The sequence below is a fragment of the Talpa europaea genome, assembly GCF_964194135.1.
Source record: "Talpa europaea genome assembly, chromosome: 10".
Taxonomy (NCBI): Eukaryota; Metazoa; Chordata; class Mammalia; order Eulipotyphla; family Talpidae; genus Talpa; species Talpa europaea.
Genome location: NC_140077.1, coordinates 46,799,627 through 46,818,516, shown reverse-complemented (window position 1 = coordinate 46,818,516; position 18,890 = coordinate 46,799,627). Strand labels below are relative to the sequence as shown.

At 33.8% G+C, this 18,890-nt stretch overlaps 1 protein-coding gene across 1 annotated transcript in view; it reads right to left on the bottom strand.

The window, feature by feature from the left end:
• Window positions 1-18,890, bottom strand: part of CTNNA3 (catenin alpha 3) — a gene marked incomplete at both ends in the record, with an annotated part of 1,381,762 nt that overhangs the window by 460,926 nt on the left and 901,946 nt on the right. Inside the window, one exon of the mRNA XM_084245749.1 lies at window positions 12,111-12,267. Coding sequence (XP_084101875.1) covers window positions 12,111-12,267 — 157 coding nt within the window. The remainder of the gene's footprint in view (window positions 1-12,110; window positions 12,268-18,890) is intronic.

Sequence of the window (18,890 nt, the reverse complement as noted above, 5' to 3'; positions counted from 1 at the left end):
AAAGAAAAGTAGGTAGACACTGATTTCAGAGAATACTAGCCTGGCTTGAGTAGAAAGTATATAAAAGTAACATCATTATTATTTATTGTCTTAGAGAATTTGAGCAATTCAGGAATTCTCTGTGTCAGGTGTTTATCCATAAATGTGAATATATTAGCCAAATTAATTCTTGGAGCAATATGTGAAGAAACATCTGTGGGCCTCTCAGAGTTCTTGGAGTAAATGTTTCCACACTCATTAGTAAGTAGTTCTTTTTAAGAACAGTTTAAATAAAAACCATATACTTGTACAAACATGGGCACACACACAGACATACTAGAAGGAAAATGTCTATTGTGCAGATTTCTATAGTAAGAGGCAAGATTCCTTGCCAAAATCTATAGTGATGGGAAAATTGTAAAATCCTTGGCAGGGCTAAACAAGGGACTTTAATTATACATATAATAACAAGTATTACAAATGTTAAAATTTAGTAAATTATTGATGATTACATTGTCCATTATTCTATATACTCTAGCCTTTGAAATATCCACAATAAAATTATTTTTAAAAATTGTTATCTTTTTTCCCTACTCCCACCACAAAACAAAGATAAAAGCGTAAAATCTTACCAAATATTATTTCATCAGTCTGACCCAGGGTGATGAAAGCTTAAGTATTTTTTACTTTTACAAAGCATTTTCTTATACTGTATTACTTAGATTCAAGTTCAAGAATGTTGTATGATCACCATGTTAGTAGAGCTTCAGGAGTTCATATAGGTTAGCCTGAGAAGATATCTTTTACTCTAGGCAGATAAGCATTCATGCTGATGTCTTTATATCATGAGATTTATGTCTTCTTTTTATAACTTTTATTATAAAACATTAGGCAAAGTAGAAATCACAACATAATATGATAAAATCTAGTAAATAATCTACTTCAATAATAAGACTGATTTTTCATCAGTCCTCCTACATTACTTTTAAATAATAGAAATATAATTATGTAAAAAAAATTTATATTATAATTTTTACATTACAATTATGTAAAAAACATTATAAAACTGAAGTCCCTTATGTACTCTTTTAGTCCTATGCATTTCTCTCCATCTCTAGAGTTAATCTTTTTATGTGTTTGTTCCATATGTCATTTATGGCATAGTGCCATTCGTATTGTGCTAATTGTTTGTTTATACCACACTGCTCTTTAAAATATGTCCTATTAACATGTAAAACAAATTTATTTCTTTTAACTTATATGGTTGTAGTTGTTTACTCATTCTCCTATTGATGGGCTTTTATGTTATTCCTAACTTTCACTATTTAAAAATAGTCCATAATGATCACATCTGTACAAGTTTTCTTTATGACTGCATACATAAACTTTACCAATATGTACTTTTTGGTAAAATAATCCAGGTATCACACACTGATATTTTTTTTTCTTTCAAAGAGATTACAACAGTTTACATTCCCAGAAGCACTGTAAGACACTACTTATTTTACTGTGTCTTATCCAATATTTGACATTATAATATTTAATGGTCTTGTCATTTGATAATCACACACCATACTTTTCAAGATACTTCTCCAGTTAATTTGGTAAACTATAATGTACCAACTGCTGGGTTAGGTTTAATGAAAGATTAAAGGTGGCCGGGGATCAAAACGGTGCTGCCGAAGCTGCGGGCAGCTTAGCAGTCCAGCGCTCAACCGCTGCGCCACCAGGGGAGGCCCTTAAATATGTCATTTTATTTAATTATTTCAATCAGTAAGAATATGAACTCTAAGAGGGCAGGGAGTTTTGTCTGTTCTAATGACTTTTATCTTCATGATTAAAACAGTCCTATCACCTATTGAGCACTCTGTAAATATTTGTTGAATGAATGAATGTGACCTAGCCCATTCAGGCAGCTATAACACAGTAACACAGATTAAGTAGCATATAAGCAACAGAAATGTATTCCTCACCGTTCTGGTGGCTGATAAATCACATAACACAAGGGACTAAGAATCACTGTAGTATCTCTTCCATGGGAATATTAATATCATTCATGAGGACTCTACCCTCATAACCTAAAACTCCCAAATTTTATAGGATTTCAGTATATGGATTAGGATTTCAGTATATGGACTGGGTGGGGGTGCGGGGTCACACATACATTCATACTGTTGCAAAATGTTATTATCAACATTGCAGAGGAGGGCATTTGGTGAGTCAGAAGATAATTTATTTCCCAAAACTCAGAGACCTGGTAGTAAATGGTAGAATTATCATTCCTAGACATACTCAATCCTCTCCAAATATACTCTTCTTCTAGGCTTTTCACACACTCTAGATTCCTTATGTCTAATCTATAAGAGTTCCTTTAGTGGTGAAATTTTAGTATGAATTATTTGTACTTTGTAGAAATGTAATTCTTAGTTGCTTTTCTCAAATATATACAAATTGCTCAGCCCAGGCTTTGGAGTCATTCTGTAAGCTAAGGTTTTTACTGATTTGTTAAAATTCTCCAGGATTTTAACAGATGCCTAAATTAAAAAAAAAAAAAAAACTAAAGTTATGATAACACAAACTTGCAAGCTCAACTTATGATTTCTTATTTTCAGATCTTGTATCTGCACCTACATGGATAGCAGAAGGGATGTTTCTAGGTTCAGAGACCTTAGGAGAACATGTGGGTAGGAATCATCCTGAATTTCCTATCTAAAAACCCTTCATTTCTAGATGAAGTCTTTAGACTCTCAGAATGCCAAAAGCATTCCTTAAATCCATTAGTAGGTGAAGGGGTATTATATGGCAAGGAGAAGCTTTTTTTCAATCCCTTGTCAAAACTATAAAAGTCCCACAGGATTCAACATATTAAGGATTTTTTTTTAAGTTACAATGTTTGTTATTGAATTTAAAAGTCAAAAAGAATTCTTTCACAAATCTAATCAAATATAACAAAGAAGGAAAAAGTATAAAACTGCTGACATTGAATAAAGTGCAAAAACATATGTGCTAAAAACAAAAATTCACTATTATACTTGGAACTTTTTGTCATTTTGCAGTTATAATGAAACAAAAATTTATGCATGAAATCAGGATTCTGCATGTGAAATGATTATATAGACTCTTTGGAACAATAAACACTATTATACCAATATTTTATGTTCCAAATTATACCTATTAAAGACATAGGCTTAGAATTGAGATACTGCCCAGAAATAAATAAGTAGAAATGAAATAATGAGACTCACTCAATTCTTTGTTTTTGGTGAGACTCTGTCAATATATTTAGATATGCTAAGTCGTGATGTATATGATATATCATTAAAACAAAAATGAACAGTGATATAAAATACATATAAATAAATATAAATAATGATATATTAATTTTAAGAAAATATTTTATTAAAGGTCTATTTTATCATCTAAAGCCTTTGTTAGGTATTTACCCAAAGGACACAGAAACATCAATTCCAAAGAACACCTGCACCCCTATGTTTATAGCAGCACTGTTTACAATAGCTAAGCTTTGGAAACAACCCAAATGCCCAAAAATAGATGACTGGATCAAGAAGATGTGGTACATATATACCATGGAATATTACTCAGCATTCAAAAAAGATAAACACATGCAATTTGCTGCAACATGGATGGCGCTGGAAGGGATCATGCTCAGCGAAATAAGCCAAAAAGAAAAAGAAAAATACCGGATGGTCTCACTCATAGCAGGAATCTAGAAAACTTAAATAAGGGACCAGGAAAATGAATAACTATAAGAAAGTGAAAATCAAAATCAACAAAAAACTATGAACCAGAGACACTTTTAGGGGGGGGGGCGGGAGGGGAGGGATTGGGGTCAGAATGGGGGGCTGCAATTGTATGGGGAATATAACAATAAAATTTATAAAAAAAAAAATAAAGCCTTTGTTAGTAGATAGCTAGTGCTTCTGCAGAATTAAGGAAGTATTGTTATCTTATACAAGTCTAAAATGTAAGCATTTAGTGCTATTTGTTTCATCAGTAATATTACTGATGATTACTCCAGCTCTACCTTAAATTTGGTAAAAAGAAAATTAATCTCAAATCTGACTTAACTTCCCAAAATAAAAAAAAAATCTAATTATAGCTGTTGTAAACATCTTATTCATAATATTAAAAAATAGTCCTGCAGTACAACTATTATTCATTCATATGATGGCAATTTGAGTGAATTGTCTGTTAGTACATGGAATGTTGGATGATAAATTCAAGCTCACATGTCTAAACTACTCTTCAGTCATGTAGGTACAGGCAATAATTCAAGACATAAAATAGAGCACTTATGGATTTATTTATTTATTTATTTTATACAAAAATTGGGGTACAGGCCAGATGTGCGGGCAGGTGAGAGGATTCACCAGAGACAGAGTGAGGAACAGAACAGGCAGACTGATGAATTACACTGCTAAGGGGAGCAGTGGGCGAGACAGGAGAGGTCTGCCACACCATGTGTGACCCTCCCCACCAGGCTGGGATCGAACTGGCGCTGCAGAGGCTGCAGACAGCTTCATAGCACTGAGCTCAACCACCTGCGCCACCAGGGAAGGCCCTAATGGATTATTTTGTGTGTCTATTCAATCATTGTTAAATACATGCATTCTCCCTGTCTTTCTATGACATCTATAAAGCTGCATATGCAGTTTCTCTGAAGTCTCCACAATGATCACTAGGCAACATACCATCACATGAAAATGCAATCACAGAAGACTCAGTGGGGAGAGAAAAATTTATAAACGTGACAAGATTCGCTCTGCTCTTAATTTTAGCCAATAGTAAAACTGCAAGTCATTCCCAGATTATGCTGATAAGGAGTAGCTTCTTTTCTGTGTAAATGGGCACCTGGATTATTCAGCCTTAGCTAGGTTCAAATCATCAAACTGCCTTTCACTTCATTTGCCTATTGTTACATCTTATGTCAATCTTGTGGCTTAATTTTTTGGAACTCAGATGGAGAAAGTGAGGGAACACCTGGCTTCCTTTCTTTCTCACATCTAGAAATAAGTAAAGCATTATTCAACACTATCTGCTTTTATGGGAATGGATTTTAGCCTCTGGAGTCAGTATTCCAAAACCCGGATGTTGTCCATGACACTGCTAGTTAAATTTTTATATGATTTATATTTTCCTACAGTTATTCAGGGTTTCCTATAATGCCATCTGTTGTCTTTCTTGAGTACAGTATCGGCCCAGATAAATCTTCTGTTCCGGTAATACTGGTCAACCTGTTGTTCCTCAAATTCATGCATACTGTCACAAATTTTTCTTTCTATTATGTTATCTGATTTCTTCAATGTTCAATTTAACAGTTCAGTTTAACTGCTATCTCCTTAGGATTGTTTCCTGTAATACCCTGACACTCCAGCAGCATGAATTGTGTAGCATTTTGTTTATATAATCATTATAATCTTTTGGAATTTCATTTATATACATTAGATTGTGAGATCTTTGAAAGAAAATATAATGTCTTTTCTTTAAATTCTTCTCCATTTCACAGCATACTACCTTACAAATAGTTAATATTTAACATACTTTTATTGAAATTCAGCTTTGCAGAGTGATTTAATATCTTAAATTTAAAAGAACATGCTTGTATTGAAGTATTTTACACTATGATGCCTTTATCAACTTAAATTTTAACAGGTGTAGGTTGAATAGATAAATAAATGCATGGCAATAGATAACTGGTTATATATAAGTATATAATTTATTTTTGTGTGGATATGCACCCTATTGGTCATCTTTTATTCCTGTTCCCATTCAAAAGCTTATATTGAAATTCAATATAATGATTAGTGTGTGTAATTGATTTAATATTTTGATCTCACAAACAATATTATGTGTTTAGTGTGAACTTATAAAAGTTAAAATCTATTTATGTTTAAATTCCTTTGTCAAATGATTATGACACAACTTTGTAAAACACAAACATGATGTTCACTTTATTATGAGTACTGAGAACATTGTTAGTTCATTTTTGATGGCAGTATCATAACTATTTTTTAATTGTTAAGTCAAGGTCACAAACATGATGATTAATGCTTAAAGTTATTTTTCATAACCTGAAGATTTGTTTAAATATTCATTCTAACACTGAATACTTTTAACAAAAGCATAAGGCATAATCTCACAAATTAAAAAGGGAAATAAATACTTAAATTCATTTAGCAAAACCTGTTGAAATATTTCAAGCAAAACTCTGGGAGCAGATGGCTTAAGTAAAAAGATTCCATAGAAATTTAAATAAGAAAAAGTGACTTGAACTGAAGTGATAGCAGCAGATATGCAGAAAAGTGGAGCTATTAAAGAGAAATTTAGGACATGGAATAAAGATGAATCTTTCATTATTATAATTCAATGAAAGTCAATATGATATATTTTTAAAATGAGAACACTTTATAACAAGGAAACTACAATGCTAATTTTAATGGATAAAAAGTCACCTTCATCATAGATTAGCTATCATTTTATGTGTGTGTTTACTTCAGGGCTCTTAATACTATTCCACTGGTGTGTGTGTCTATTTTTGTTCCATGACCAGGCTGCTTTAATTGTTATGGCTTTGAATATAACGTGAGGACTGGAAGTATGACACTTCCATTTTCTTTTGCTTTTTGAGGTCTTTTGTGACCCCATATTAATTTCAGTAATATTTGGTGCTGTTCTTTTTTTTAAAAATGCCATTGATATTTTTATTGGGATTACATTTAATTTGTATATTGATTTGGGTAGATGGTGGTTTTAGAAACTGTCACTTTGCTAAACTGATTAACATACATTGGAACAGGGATACTCTTTTCATTAATATTTTTAGGGAAGCTGGAAGTTATCTGAAGAAGAATGAAACTAGACCACTATCTCACACTGTACACAAAACATCAATGTGAAAATGGATAAAAGACTTGGATATAAAACCCAAAACCATAAAATACATAGAAGAAAATATAGGCAAAATATTTCATGACATAAGATTTAGTGATGCCTTTAGAGATTTTTTGCCAACAACAAGGGAAACAAAGGTGAACATAAACAATAGGACTACATCAAACTAAAAAAAAAAAAAATATATACAGTGAAGGAAAACATATCTAAAACAAAAATTCATCTTACTGAATGAGAGAAAATATTGTAATACCTCTGACAAAGGACTGATATGAAAGATACAAAGGAACTCATAAAACTCTATACAAACTAAGCAACCTAGTCAAAAAAGGGCAACAGAAATACACAGACACTTCTCCAAAGAAAACATTCAAATAGAAAATATGTACAAAAAAAGTGTTCACCATCACTTATTATTAAAAAATGAAAATCAAGACCACAGTAAGATACCATCTCACACATATGATAATGGTCAATACCAAAAAGACCAGAAACAAGTTCTGGTGAGGTTGTGAAGAAATGAGAAATCTTCTACACTGCTGGTGGGAATGCACTGGCCTAACCTTTATTGAAAGCAGTATGGATGTGTCTCAAAACATTAAAATGGATTTGCCATTCAACCCAGTAAATTCCACTCCTAGGCATCAACCTTAAAATTTCAAAACCACTAATTTGAAAAGGCACTTGTATTCCCATGTTTATTGAAGTGTTATTCACTATAGCTAAATTATGGAAGCTGCCAAAGTACCCAAAACAGATGAATGGATCAAGAAGATGTGGTAATATACACAATGGAAAGTTATTCAGTGATCAAAATAGATAAACTCATGCCATTTGCACCAACATTGATGGAACTTGAAGGGCGCAGCAGTTGAGCGCTGGGTTCCGAAGCTGCCCCACAACCTCCGCAGCGCCAGTTCGATTCCCAGCTGCTCCCCAGCCACCAGAGGAGGATCCCACATGGTGCGCAGACCTCTCCTGCCGCCCGCTGCTCCCCTCAGCAGTGTACTTCGGTCCTTCTGCCTGTCCTGCTCCCCGCTCTGGCTCTGGTGAATTCTCTCACCCTCCCACGCTTCTGACTGTACCCAGTGCTTGTATAAATAAATAAAAATAAATCTTTAAAAAAAAAGGGATAATACTAAATGAAATAAATTAGAAGGAAAAAGATAAAATACCAGATAGTGTCACTAATATGTGAAATATAAAGCATCTAAACTAAGAGTCAGATAAAGACAAGGTTAAAAACTAACACATGATAGCTGACTATATACTGAAATGAGAAGGTGGGGAGGGGCTGTAAGAACAAGGAAGAAAGTACAATGGACTATGGTGGTAGATATGGATGAATTGGTGGGGGGTGCACTATGGTATTAATACCTGATGGAGGCATTTCAATATAAACTGCAATTAAAAAAATTAAAATCAAGTTCTCTTTTAAAAAGTTAGAAACTGTTGTCAGTGGTGTTCTCCCTTTCCTGTGTGGTGTCTTTTCTCCAACAATCCCTGTTATGGCAATTCTTTTGCAGTTATCTCTTCTAATTTTTACTCATTATGCAATCACCGGTACCTTATGTAGGTTTAGCACTTAAAAATACGCAATACATATTTAATGAAAGAAGGAAGGAATAAGTGAGAGATAGTGCATATCTTCAAGAATATTCACATTTAATCAGTTCTTAGTAATTGTTAAATCATTTTTATGATTAAGGTAATCCCTCCTCTATGAAAGTTTATTTCAAAATTCAGTCTCTTGAGATTATAGTTCATTATGAATCAATTATGAAATAGTTCAAAAGGCTGGTGCAAGTGTTAATATGTTTCCTCTTTCAAATTTGCATCTTAAACAGAGATCTTGAATGTTTTATACTCCCAAGTGAATAAATAATACTAGAGATTTCAGACACCACAAGTTGAAAAGACAGAGCTTTTTAAACTTCATGACATAGGTTCATGTCTGCCTATACATAAGACAGACCCTGGTGTGTTCAAATGTGTTTCAGAACAGTCATTTTCTTACAGATGTTTGTTATACATATTTTCAGAGAATGACAAAAGGCATACAGAGTGGTATGGGGATAAATCCTCAATTAACGATGAACAAAATGTTTATGAACAAATGCATTTTGAAGAATTTTTTTTCTAATTACATGCAAAATGAAACTAATAGTATTGCATGAATAACATTAATCTAAAAGAACCACAAAAGAAAATTTAGTTTTCCAAACATCTTTTCTTTTGGAAATGGGTTTTTGGTCCACTGTTCCATTTTATTTTTATACATAAAAATTTAAAATATATAATGTATTGGAGAGGTGTCTATCTTCCTTATGATTTTCACTGTGTGGAATTTCCTATGTATGGCAAGAGACAAAATAACTTAAATATAGCTTCTGAAAAATAGTATCTTAACTTCTATATAATGATGAATTTGGTGACTACATAAACATACAGCTTTAAAATAATTAATGGTATTTCAAAAGGAGCTAGTTAATAATGGCAAATCTAATCACTCTAAACATAAGGTAAAAATTTTACCGCATGCGATGTATTCTAATGACAACAAAATAGGACTATAAAAGTCCAATAATCCATTCTCACTGATATTAAGTTGTAATTATAGTTTATATTTTAATGTAATGAGTTGATGTTCTGAAAATATTTTACAACTGACTCAGTGGAAATACTTTCATGACCCATATTCTTTATTCTTATAAAAATAATTAAAAGAATTGAGAATTGCTATCAACTACTGAAAAAAAGTTCAAGAGAAAGATGAAATGTTTACATTTTGAAAATATAATATTTTCTAGGTACATCACAATTCAGATACTCTATGAACTAACTTGTCAGTTTTGTCCTATCTGGCAAACACAGTAACCAGAAGTATGTGAATATAAACAATATATTCCAAAAGAGAATTACAAAGTAGTAGCTGAAAAGTTGTTCATTGTTAATCATATCCACACCTTTTTCTAAGGCACATATGCCACATATAGAAGTGCCAGATTATAACAGTTCCCATCACATCTATTTGAACTATGATTAGACAGCTATACAAAAAGGTAACCCAACCATTGATTGATCTATTATCTTGGACCTAGAGCTTTTAGCCTAAATTAATTCTTATGTATTCCACTGGGAGGATTTTAAGAGAAGATGCAATTATCTCTGAGAGCAAATGCATAAAAATTATGATAAAAATTTAGATGTAACAAGAAGCGTCACTAGAGCTCATGCAAATCTAATACAAGGTAAACTTCTGAAGGCAAAAAAATCTGAGAAAGCAAAGGGTACTTCTTAGAGTTTGGGGTAAATATATTCTGTTCTCCAGTCAAATTTCCCCTTCTTTTCTGCTGATAAAACATTTCTATAGTAAGTGACTGGTTATAAAGGTTAAATTTTAACTGATATAAGCACTGGTCTGATAAACTATATATACACCAATTCACAAGAGCTGTATTTCATGCATCTCTCCCCAATTCAGAGTCCAGTGATATAACACTGGTAGCTTGCAGTCTGCCAATATAGCTGTATTTACACCACAGAAATCAGCAAGTGCAAGAAATTTGGACTACCTACCACTCTTTCTAGTGGCCACTGACATCATTTATCAGTACCTATGCTCAATATGAAAATCCCTGTTTCCATTCGCCAGTTATTGATCCAGGAGATGGTATAGAACTATGTTCTGACTGACAAGTAAGAAAAAGACTGATAGAAAGCATCCGGGAAAGATTTCTTCTTTGATAAATTAAAGACAACAAGTCACCTTGCCTTCCTGCTTTAGGTGGCATTGTCTAATGCTTTGAGGTTTTACAGTTTGAGATCCAACCATGAGGGAAGGCCAAAAGAATCTAGAAGTGCTTAATTTGGTCATGAATAACCTCAAAACACTACTAACAAAAGCATCCAAAGGTCAGGATGTATAAGAAATAGTAGAGTTCATAGTCTCTCGAGAATTTTAAAACAATAATACAATACACTAAATATTGATGCACCTTTTATTATTATCCTATACAAATAATTAGAAGCAATGACAGTGATAAGCTACTCCACCCACATATTAGATTATTCCTATCCAAGTCCTCTGGTTTGCTAGGGCTAGTATGTCCAGAATCAACTATCTTAAACATCTATTTACATGATAAATTAAATATTTCTATTATTTAATTTGCATATTCATTTTCTGTTTGCTGTGAACAAAACACTCTGAAGTGTTGAAATTGCTCATAGAAACAGCAGATTCAGAAAATTCGATTAGGTTAATCCAGGACTAAAAAGAAAAAAAAAACAAAAACACTAGCCTCTTCTTTGAGGATACACAAGTTGGCAAGATTTCTAGAACTATTGCTCAGGATAAAAATGCATACATATTTTAAAGTAATGAATCCAAAAGGTTAGACAAGACACATCAGGAAACTTTAAAAAGATAAAATAATGTTAGAAATTAATGAAAATTTATATTTTATATAAAAAAATCCCAGGAAACTAAGTCTCCCTCTCTCGAGACTAAATATTGTCAACAAGTATCTAGTTTCTTGTTGTTACAATAGTATAATCAAATACTATCAAATCCTGAGTTATTCTTCAAAGAGTGTATCCTTATAAGAGTAATTTCACAATCCTGTGATATGTCATTCTAATCTGTAAGGAGAGAATCATCTGAGCTTGACATGAAATTTCAGGCTCTCATCTTAATGATGTAGTTTGATACTTAAACTTGTTTATTTGATTCTTTATATCAACATTATTAAAGTATTCAATATACACATATTGGTAGTTGAAATATGTACTATATCTGAAATAAATGAAGAGCTTCCCATTAGCATATATATTACTTACATTTTATATATGCATTCTGTGTTGAGAGAAATTCAATTGGAAAATAAGTGCAAGGAACTCAAAATATGTGAGTACATTAAAAGGAAGGAAATAATGAATTATTTGAAAAATCAGAAATGTTTACTGTTTTCAACTATACTTTGACCATGAATAGGAATTTCTTTAGGGATACAGTATAGATTGGTATGGGGTAAGGATTATAAGGCATGAGATTTATTATCCAAAGTATCAATAGGTCTTATATAGTAGTACTTTGCTCTCAGAAAGACTACCAATAAAAAGAGTCCCATTATATCACGTAACATTAATTTTGGTATTATCTTATTTTAGAAAATTGACAAGAGCAAATGTATAAGTTAAAAATATCAAAAACATACCAGACACAGCAAGGAAGTCATCAATGCTTGTAATGTCATCTACAGCTTCAGTGAGGACATGGATATGATTCTCCCATGTGTGCTTGTACATTTCCATGGTTTTTTTGACCACTTGACTTTTGGGTCTTGAAGCCAAAGCAAGTGCAGCATTTATAATCTGCAAAGATATAGGATGTTCAGTTATTTCTTGGGAATAGTTACCGTTGTGCAGATGGCAAAAGTTCATTTTTTAAAAAATTAGATAATTTTATCTTTAACAACAGAGAAAAAGGAAAAATGGTGTCACATGTAACTTCCACTTTGCTTTTGATATTAATTTTATTTTTGGAAATAATTCAATGTTACACCTATGAATGGAGTGTCAGTGTACTAAGATTGCAAATGATATAAACATCATTGGCATATGTCTTTAAGAAGTTTGTATATTTCTCAGCATATGGACAACATATAACTATGATTCAAATTAATATGTAGTATGTACCATATATACAAATAATGGTCAATAGGATTTTGAGAACAGAGAGATCATTTTTAGCAGAAGGGTAGAATAACATTTTATTACTTTTTTTAAGATTTATTTATTTATTTATATAAGCACTGGGTACAGTCAGAAGTGTGGGAGGGTGAGCGAATTCACGAGTCAGAGCAGGGAGCAGAGCAGACAGACTGACGAAATACACTGCTGAGAGGAGCAGCGGGAGGCAGAAGAGGTCTGCGCGCCATGTGGAACCCTCACCCGGTGGCCAGGGATCGAACCAGCACTGCAGGCAGCTTCGCAACCCAGTGTTCAACCACTGCACCACCAGGGAGGCCCTAGAGTAACATTTTAATTGGTCATTTAGATTCACATTGCACAACTGGGTAGTAAATGCCCACATGCAAAAATCACTGAAATAGAACTTTAATATCTTTGAAGATTTGTACAACTTCACCAGGAGAGTCATAATTAATTGATCAACAAGTTGACTAGGTAAATAACTAGTTAATGTACTCAACCATCAATATTTCAAAAATATTCCAAGTATCTTTTGTGTATCAAGCATTATTCCATGTTTTAGGATATGACAATGGACCACATACAGACACAGGCAAAAACCTTCATGGAGCTTGTATTTCAGTTAGGGAAGACAATTAGAAAGCTAAATATGTAAAATATATGGTCTATCAGATGGCTAGAAGAACAGAAAAATAGAGCAGGGGAGGAGAGTAAGAAGTGGCATAGAGGTGAGAGTAGTAAAGTTTGCAATTTTAGGAAGGCTTCACAATAAAGTGGACATTTGAATAAAATCTCTAGAGGGATAGAATATAGGGACAGAGAAGAGGCATGACTCAAAAGGTAAGAAAATAGGGAGAATTCTGTGAGCAAGTGTGCAATCTCACCTGATGGCTGGGTATATAAAAAAGATTAACAGGAGCACTTGAATATCCTGTTGAGGACTGTGACCTTATTTGGAAGAAACCAGAGAGTCATTTTGACTTCTGAGCAATTTGCCCCTAGTTCTGGGCCATTAAAAAAAATTAGAAAAATTAATTTGGCATCAGAGCCTACTTCAATAGGTTAAAGGAATAAGAAAAAGCCTGGATTGCAATAGAGGAGGAAATGAAAAGGTTTTCAACAGGACTTTCAATTTATTAAAAGAAGATCAGGATAGGTCAATTATTGCAGTCATTGGGAAATCATGCAGTCATTAGGAAATCAGTGGAAAACAACATTTAGGGACATAGAAATACAATCACAATCATGCAATAGTAGTAGATTGTAAAACATTATGTTTGTAGGATTCTATTTCTATATACAAAATGCATGCAAAAATGCTACAAATAGGGCCTCCCCGGTGGCACAGCAATTGAGTGCTGGGTTGCATTGCAAAGCTGCTCGCAGCCTCTGCAGCGCTGGTTCGTTACCCGGCCACCGGGCGAGGGTCCCACATGGCGCGCAGACCTCTTCTGCCTCCCGCTGCTCCCCACAGCAGTGTACTTCGTCAGTTTGCCTGTTCTGCTCTCCACTCTGGCTCTGGTGAATTCTCTCACCCTCCCGCGCTTCTGACTGTACCCAGTGCTTGTATAAATAAATAAATAAATCTTAAAAAAAATGCTACAAATATAAGTTAGATACTGAAACAATCAACAATGCTCTCCTAGAATAGAGGAATTTCCTGTACTGTTTATTTCATTTTGTGTGTAACTGATTTTTTTTCAGATTTTCTATGGTGAATATACTTTAGTTGCATACTCAGAATAAATGAAGTCATTCTTCAAGAAAGATGATTACTAAAGCTATTCCATTAGCACTAGAATGATTATAATACCGATAAAAAAGGAGAGGTTGGAGGTTAAAAAGTCAGTCGGGGTTGCAGAGGCAGACATGTGCAATTGTTTTAGCAGATAGTGTTGATGAGGGGTATGAATGTCAGTTTTGCTACTACAGAGGTTGACACAGAAGTGACTCTTCTTGGTTCTGCATACAAATTACATAGTGGGAAACTAGAGACATGGAATTGCGCTCATAAAATGTTGTCATTCATTTTCTCATTATTTGTTCATGCATTGTTGCATGCACTATAGCAACAATTGTCAAATTCTACACTGGATTTTATTGTAGTTTCTACACTAGACCATAATATAGTAAGGGAATTTGCCAAAAGCCAGGTAATTACAATATATCAGCAATTCACAGACTTTAACCAATATCAGAATCATCCGGTAGATTTGTTAAAACACAGATTTCTGAGTCACACCCTACAGTTCCTGATTCAATTGAAGTGCCCTGGGGCCTGAACATTTGTATTGCTAACAAGTTACCAGGTGATTATGATGCCACTGATCTGAAACTCCCACTCTGAGAACCACTGCATTACATAATAAATGCCACAACATGAGGTCTATTATAAAGGAAGGCAAAAGATGCCTTAGAACTTATGGGTGTGGGACCCAGTTCCATAAGGAAATGTCTCAAAGACTGAAATCTGAAAAAGGTGATAATGTTTGGGGAAGAGGCAGTAACATATGCAAAGAACTAGAAGTGAGACAGAGCCTAGCCTCACCGTCTAGCTAAAAGGCAATAGAGGCAAGATAACAGAATTGGAAGAAAGCCATAGAAGATAACAGAAAATGGGAGGAGGGAAAACAACTTGGAAAGTGCCAACATATAGGAGGAAAGGATAAAGTAGAAGAGAAAAAGGTCAAAAAGGAAATGTAAAGAAACTAGAACACTAGGTATTGCAGAGTCAAAATGAAGAGGAAAATTCCTTTCAAAAGATCAATTGTAGGAGAGTCAAGAATAAATGGGAGTAAAAACAGTCTTTGAATTTGGAAAATAGGAATCACTGGTGTAGCAGAATGTTGGACACAGGATTCAGATTTCACCAAAATATAATGGCAACTGTGAAAAGAACATTTTTCTACTCACTAACCTAAAAACTTTATCTTACTTAAATGACTTTTCAAGATATTTTGGAGCTTGAGAATGAGAGAAATTGGTAACATAAAAATATTACATTGATATTATCTTATTTCTTGCTTTATGAAAGAGGAACATATTAAATTTTAAAGGAAACCCACATTACTTTTAGAAATAACTGCTGTACAATATTCTTTGACTTGAGCTTTTGAGTTTGATTTACTTATTTATTCACCAAGTACATTTGTGCACATTGCCAAGGCTCTGGTCTCAAGTGCTTCATTGTCCCTGCAACTGGATAAATGTGTACTCATGTGATTGTGCTGAAATTATACTTTCATAGAGAAGCATACTTTTAAAATACTGGTATAGAACCCTCAGTGGGGATATAGCATCATGAATATATTGTCACATGGCTATGTTTTGTAAGAAAATTTTCAGTTCTGCTGTTGATCCAATTCATCTGCTTCAGCATGGCACAGTATGAGAAAATTTTATCCTACTTAACTCTCCTGATATTTAGTTTTATGACAGAAGAAAACTTTATCTAATGTTACATTCCTAGCATTTTAGCTATATAAAGAAAAATCACTATTTTTAAATCTTCATATATAACTAAAGATTACAGAAATAAATGATATTTATTTCTTTTTTTAATTGTATTTTTTCTGAGGCATTTTTCTTTAGAATATAATTGGGCTATCAGTATATAAAATTACCCTTAACCTTATGAATCATTTCATCAGTTAGTTCATCTTTGAAACAGTCTTTTTTAACTTTTGAGTTTGGGAACTTATTATATTTTAACAAAGCTATTTTAATGACCTTTCATTTTTCTAATTCTATTCCCTATTTACTCAAAGCCATTCTCCTTACTACAAATACATTTCCCTCTGAAATGCATAAGTGATTAGTCCCTCACTTTCTGATAACATTTTATAGAATTTTAATTCTACAATCCAAATTTCTTATCACAGATTCACTTATCCAAAAACCTCCATAGACTGGTTACGTATAATTCACTCAACTGTAATAGCCCTCTACTATAGCCTATGTTACCCCATATCGTCATCAGATCCATTTCCTGGTCATACTTTTCATCTTCATAGCTTTACAGTTTTGCTCACATCTGAATCTGCCTTGTGGTCCTTGTCCCATTCCTTTCTCTGCTCTGGTGTCTCTGAGGAATATCAGCAAGCCTAAGGAAATGTCAGTTCACACTTGAAACCTGCCCCACTCCCTCTATCTAGGAAATTAAGTCTTCAGTGTTTTAGAAGTATTGCGTCCATACAATCAAACAGTAGCTGTCATATTGCATGATCTGCTCTGTATGAACCTTTTCACAAGAGGAAGTGCATCTTATTCATCTTATTTCTTGGTGTACTAAGAAGTTAATCATAATTATTGTTATATGCATAAACTATAACAGACACTACTCATAGTTCACGCTAAAAAGAGGTTCACTGAGGCCTACATTTAGGATCATTTTCTTCCTTTTACCAACATTTAGGTCATAGGCTGGCACCTAATTTCAGGATAACCGTCCTGTAGACTGTACAGATATTGATCATGGATATGAGGCAAAGGGCTGAGCTGTTCAAATCTCTCTTGAAAAATAAACTATGACTCTTATGGAGAAACAGCAATGAAATTGAAGAAAATATACAGAGAAAAGTAATCTAATAAATTTAGAACCAGAGGCAATTGATGGAAACTAGAGCAAGTCAACATTCTAGGGAAGCAACAGCTACTGAGTTTCTAGAAGATATGAAGTACACAAAAGAAACAGAAAGTAGAGTAAGATAAGCCAGTGGACTGAAAAGAGATAATGAAGAAAATATGTAAAGAGAGTAAATGCACCAAAGGAGAAGAAATGATACACAGAACAAAAATAGTGCAGGGAGTTGACTCTTTTTGAGTGCATCCTATTCCAGGTTTAAAATAAAAACAGCAATAATCATTAATACTAAAACTCAAAGTTCATATATTGTTCCAGACACTGTTTCAAGCATTTTATATATAAAAGCCCAAATAATTTATGCAACTCAGTGAGGTAGGTGCTATCATTATCCTCATTTTTTTTAGATAAGACATCTAGCTGGTTATTAAGAGGAGAAGTTGTCAGTCTCACACCATCCTATATTCTTCACTGCCCCACCATTTTCTCGCCTGTAGAAGTCCTATAATAATTTATGATGCCATGAGGGAATCTATGATCCTTAAAACCAAGGGAGCCCCACAGAAGATAACAGTATACTGCTTATGCAGTGGAGAAAAAAACTGTGTCTGTGTGTATGTGTGTGTGCATGTGCCAAAAAGCATTTAGCATAAATTTGATCATTGTCTTAGCCTTAGTTATGCCTGTTCCTCTTTTTTTATATTAAATCAGTGTAGGGTAGATGATTTTCAGGCTTTTCTACCCTTCTGCCATTAGGATTGCCCTGCCTGATGGGGGCACCTGCATTTTGTTACAGTGCTATAACTTGTATTGTTTACTTCTGTGGGCAATGGCAGCACTTCTAAGATATTCCCCAAGAGAAGCAGAGGCAGGAGAGAAGGGGAGAAAGAACTTCAGGGAGGCAACAGTGAAGATTTGCTGGGGGCTTGGAGGCCTCACCCTCGGCCTCTTGGCCCCCCCAGCACCCCTGCCTGCTGTGTACCTGGTTGCTACACTACATGTAAAAGCTCAATAAAAGCCTTTGAAAGCCACTGAGGGCTCCGGGACTCTCCTTTACCTGGTCTGCTGGAATCATAGAAAACCTGCCTTCCTGCCACTACAATCAGAGAGGGTGTTTTATTATATCCTACTTTTATTTCCCTTGGGAAACTCTAAAACATTTAAATCAAATTTAAAATATTTAAGATTTCAGACTTCCTCAAGGCTTTCTGTGCTTCCCACTAGGTATCAAAAGTTGTTTTTTTTCCAGGCCTGTCACTTGTGTAGGTCCTATTAAAGACTTCAGGAGAAGGTTAGAAAGATGATGGCATGGTTGTTTATTCTAGTAAAATATGTCACAGGTATTGTGGGATACCACTAAGGGAAGATGGGTCGAGGATCATATAACTTGTGTTTAATAGTCTAATTTTAAAAAGTTTATAGTTCATTTAATTATATGCCCTTTATATTATGATAGAACTTTTGTCTCTCCTAATTGCACATTCCCTCTTTCCTCACATACTCCTAAACAAACTGTATGAAAACCAAGACTGAATTTTCTTCTAGATTCACTCCAGAAAGTGATATATTAGAAAATAAATTGTGGAAACTTAAGTGATGAACAGAAAGAAAAAAGAGAAAAGAAAGGAAGGTTGGAAGGGAGGGAGGGAAGGGAAAAGAAAAAAAGTTTCATGTACACATGTCTGGCAGATAATTAACACAA